Source organism: Teleopsis dalmanni, chromosome 1 (assembly GCF_002237135.1).
Source record: "Teleopsis dalmanni isolate 2A chromosome 1, ASM223713v2, whole genome shotgun sequence".
NCBI lineage: Eukaryota > Metazoa > Arthropoda > Insecta > Diptera > Diopsidae > Teleopsis > Teleopsis dalmanni.
Window position 1 is genome coordinate 204,079,363 of NC_051846.1, and position 3,003 is coordinate 204,082,365.

Genomic DNA, 3,003 nt, shown 5'->3' on the forward strand with positions numbered 1-3,003 from the left:
AAAACTAATTCTCAATATTATATGAATCTAATTAAAGTTGCTTTAGTCCTCAAACAAATACCCAATATCTCCCATCTGCTGCATAAAATAATAAACATTTTGGTCAATGCTTTGTGTAAAATATTTAAATGAAATATTTTATTTTTATTTTATTATAAATTTGTAGGTTAGAAAATAATTTAATTAAATGATTGTAATGAACGAATTTCAAATGAAATATTTTTGGTTAATAATATTTTCAATAAATCATAATTATTTGACTCTTTTGGTATGTAAAGTTAAATGTATCTGTGGTTAACAAGTATGAATTTAATTTATAATATAAATCATATCAGTTTTAAATAATTGAAATAAACATTTATTTAAAATGAGTGTTTTGTTTTATACATAACACTTGCTAAGTTTTTAATTGCAATAAATATAATTAAATTCTTGAATTGATTAAGAATTAATACTTACGATTACTTACGATTTTTTTTATATGATAAGATTTAATTTACTTTTTACAAATTCAACTATAAATATATTATTTCAAATGAGAAAACAAAAATTTATATATCAACATTAAATAATTTCTTTATTGCGTCACTTATATCCAATTTTTGCTATATAAAAAGGATTTGCAACACTAGAATATTGTATTCCGGTGTTGTCGTATTTAGTTGTATAGTAAAATATAATGTGTTAAAATATTAATAAATAATATAAAAAGTGATTACTACTTGTATATTAAAGTTTGTATGTATTTATCCAGGATATTTTGTAACAAATTAAGTTGCTTTAGCCAATCGTATAGTTTTGGTTAGATACTCTACTCTTTAATATGGAATTTGAATGCACATCGCGTCAGCTGAGTAGTATATCTTAAATTATAATACAATATATATAACAACATTCTACATATCACTTGTTAAGAATTTTATTTTTGCTCCTTGGCTTTTTGCTATGCTTTAAATGCATAGTGATTGTTTCTATATTGTATTATATTATTAAGTTTTTTTTTTTAATTCCTGAAATTTTTGATTTTTTTTTTTGATAATTTTTGATTTTTTTGCTCTCTTATTCATTTTCGTTATCACCTTCTTGAGGTTCATCACTACCAACATTATCTTCAGCACCAGGATTACCAGTTTCTTCTGTATTTTGCTGTAAATTGTGTTCATCAATTACATCAGTTGCATGTTCAGTACTTAACACTTCGTCACTTTCATCTGACACAATAAATGCATTACTTTCTTTTAACTCTGTTTCAGCATTGCACTCCTTTTTATCTTCTACCTGATCACGCATCTTAATTTCGGCTTCCTTTATATTTAAAATCGGTTCATCTATTTTGTAAACTCTACTTTTAGTAAATATACTTTTTACCGGATGCTCTGTGCTTGGTGGCTGAGCAAAAAAATTATGTGTAGTCACTTCATGTGCATGTTGCTCAAGAAGCCTTAACACTCTCATATTAATATCAGCATCAATCAAGTGAGGTACTACAAATTCGTCCTGACCGCGCTCTGCCTGTCCTTCTTCATCATTTACGTTCTGTAATTCTCCTTGAAGTAGCATTTCTTGCAGATTTCGTTCTTCGTCTGTTATATTGTGGCCATTAGCATCTTCTGGTGAATTTTCTTCTTCGCTTACTAAGTCTAGCTGTGCTTCATATGGTAATTGTTCAGATATTTCATTTGGTTCGTGCGGTCCAACTACTTCAGATTGCGAAATATTGTCTGGTTCCATTTCTGCTCCAATTATTTCTTTATTCTCATCATCACTATTTTTAGTACTCTCAGCATTTGTTGTGATTCTTTCTACCATCTCCAAATCATCTTTATTATCTTCATCACTATCTTTAGCACTCTCAGCATTTACTGTTATTCTTTCTACCATCTCCAAATCATTTTCATTTTCGTCATCACTTTCTTCACTACTCTCAGTATCGGCAGTTATTATTTCCACCTTCTCCGATTCTTCATCATTTTCATCATCACTTTCTTCAGCACTTCCAGCAACTGCTGCTATCATTTCTATCATTTGTAGCATCTCTGATCCATCTACACTGTTTTCCTTTACAATTTCCGAATCATTGGATCCTGAAAGGTGACTTTGTTCTGATCGACCATAAGAAGGTTCACTAACTGTTTGTTGACGGCTTCTATTTACACTCTGCTCTGTGCTAATGGTATGCTCTCCATTGCGGAAGAAGTTAAAATTTGGCGGAAACGGACTTGGTACTGGTACATATGTGCTACGATGTTGAGTGTTCTTACTTCTATCGATTTCGTCAGCTTGTTTTTGTTGACGAATAGAATTAAGTGTTGAATAACCAATCATAAATCTCATAACATGGCTAAATGAACGACTAGTGACAAATTGTACACGTGGTCTGGCAATCGGCTGAAATTCCTCGTAAAGATTTCTAATTTCATTTTCATTCAATCCAACTGTTGGATGAATAGAGCTGGCAACTATTGTAGAATTTAATGTTATAAAATCTTAATCTATCGATGTTATTCTAATATAAAGTACTCGTTTCTTACCTTTTTTGGTGGTCCACTTTTTGCGTATTTTTGATGCTCTACCCATTGTGGTTACTAAGAAAAACTATATTATAAAAGAATAAATAATTAGTAAAACAATCTATTGTCGTTATTAAAAAATAACTCATATTTATATGTATACATTAGTAGAAATCTAAAATATTTTATTATATAAAAATAATTTATAAAATTTGTTTTCCATTTCAGGGTCTACACCCAAGAATTTCTATTAATTAACTCTGAAGTTATTTAAAAGAGGTAAATTTCTATTATTTTTCGTTATAAATGAATTTATTTATGTAAATATTTTAATAATTATAAAATTAATTTATTATTTTATTAATAATAATTTTTAAATAATTTGTTTTATGAAAAAATATTGGTTATGGATAGCATTTTAATTTAATGGATTTGATTTAATCCATTAGTCAAGACTATTTTTCTTTAATTGGTTATGATATTACATTTTATG

The 3,003-nt window shown here is 27.9% G+C and overlaps 2 protein-coding genes across 2 annotated transcripts in view; both read right to left on the reverse strand.

The window, feature by feature from the left end:
* Positions 1 to 590: 590 nt before the first annotated feature.
* LOC119674645 (kinesin-related protein 4-like) lies at positions 591 to 2,589 on the reverse strand. Its single transcript, XM_038085797.1, has 2 exons — positions 2,532 to 2,589; positions 591 to 2,459 (listed from the first exon to the last, which is right to left on the reverse strand). Exons 1-2 carry the CDS (start codon positions 2,575 to 2,577, stop codon positions 1,060 to 1,062), a joined length of 1,446 nt encoding a protein of 481 aa, XP_037941725.1. The 5' UTR covers positions 2,578 to 2,589; the 3' UTR covers positions 591 to 1,059.
* Positions 2,590 to 2,965: 376 nt separating this feature from the next.
* LOC119667101 (glutamate--cysteine ligase-like) overlaps positions 2,966 to 3,003 on the reverse strand; it is a 3,124-nt gene continuing 3,086 nt past the window's right edge. Inside the window, exon 6 of the mRNA XM_038076387.1 lies at positions 2,966 to 2,973. Coding sequence (XP_037932315.1) covers positions 2,966 to 2,973 — 8 coding nt within the window. The remainder of the gene's footprint in view (positions 2,974 to 3,003) is intronic.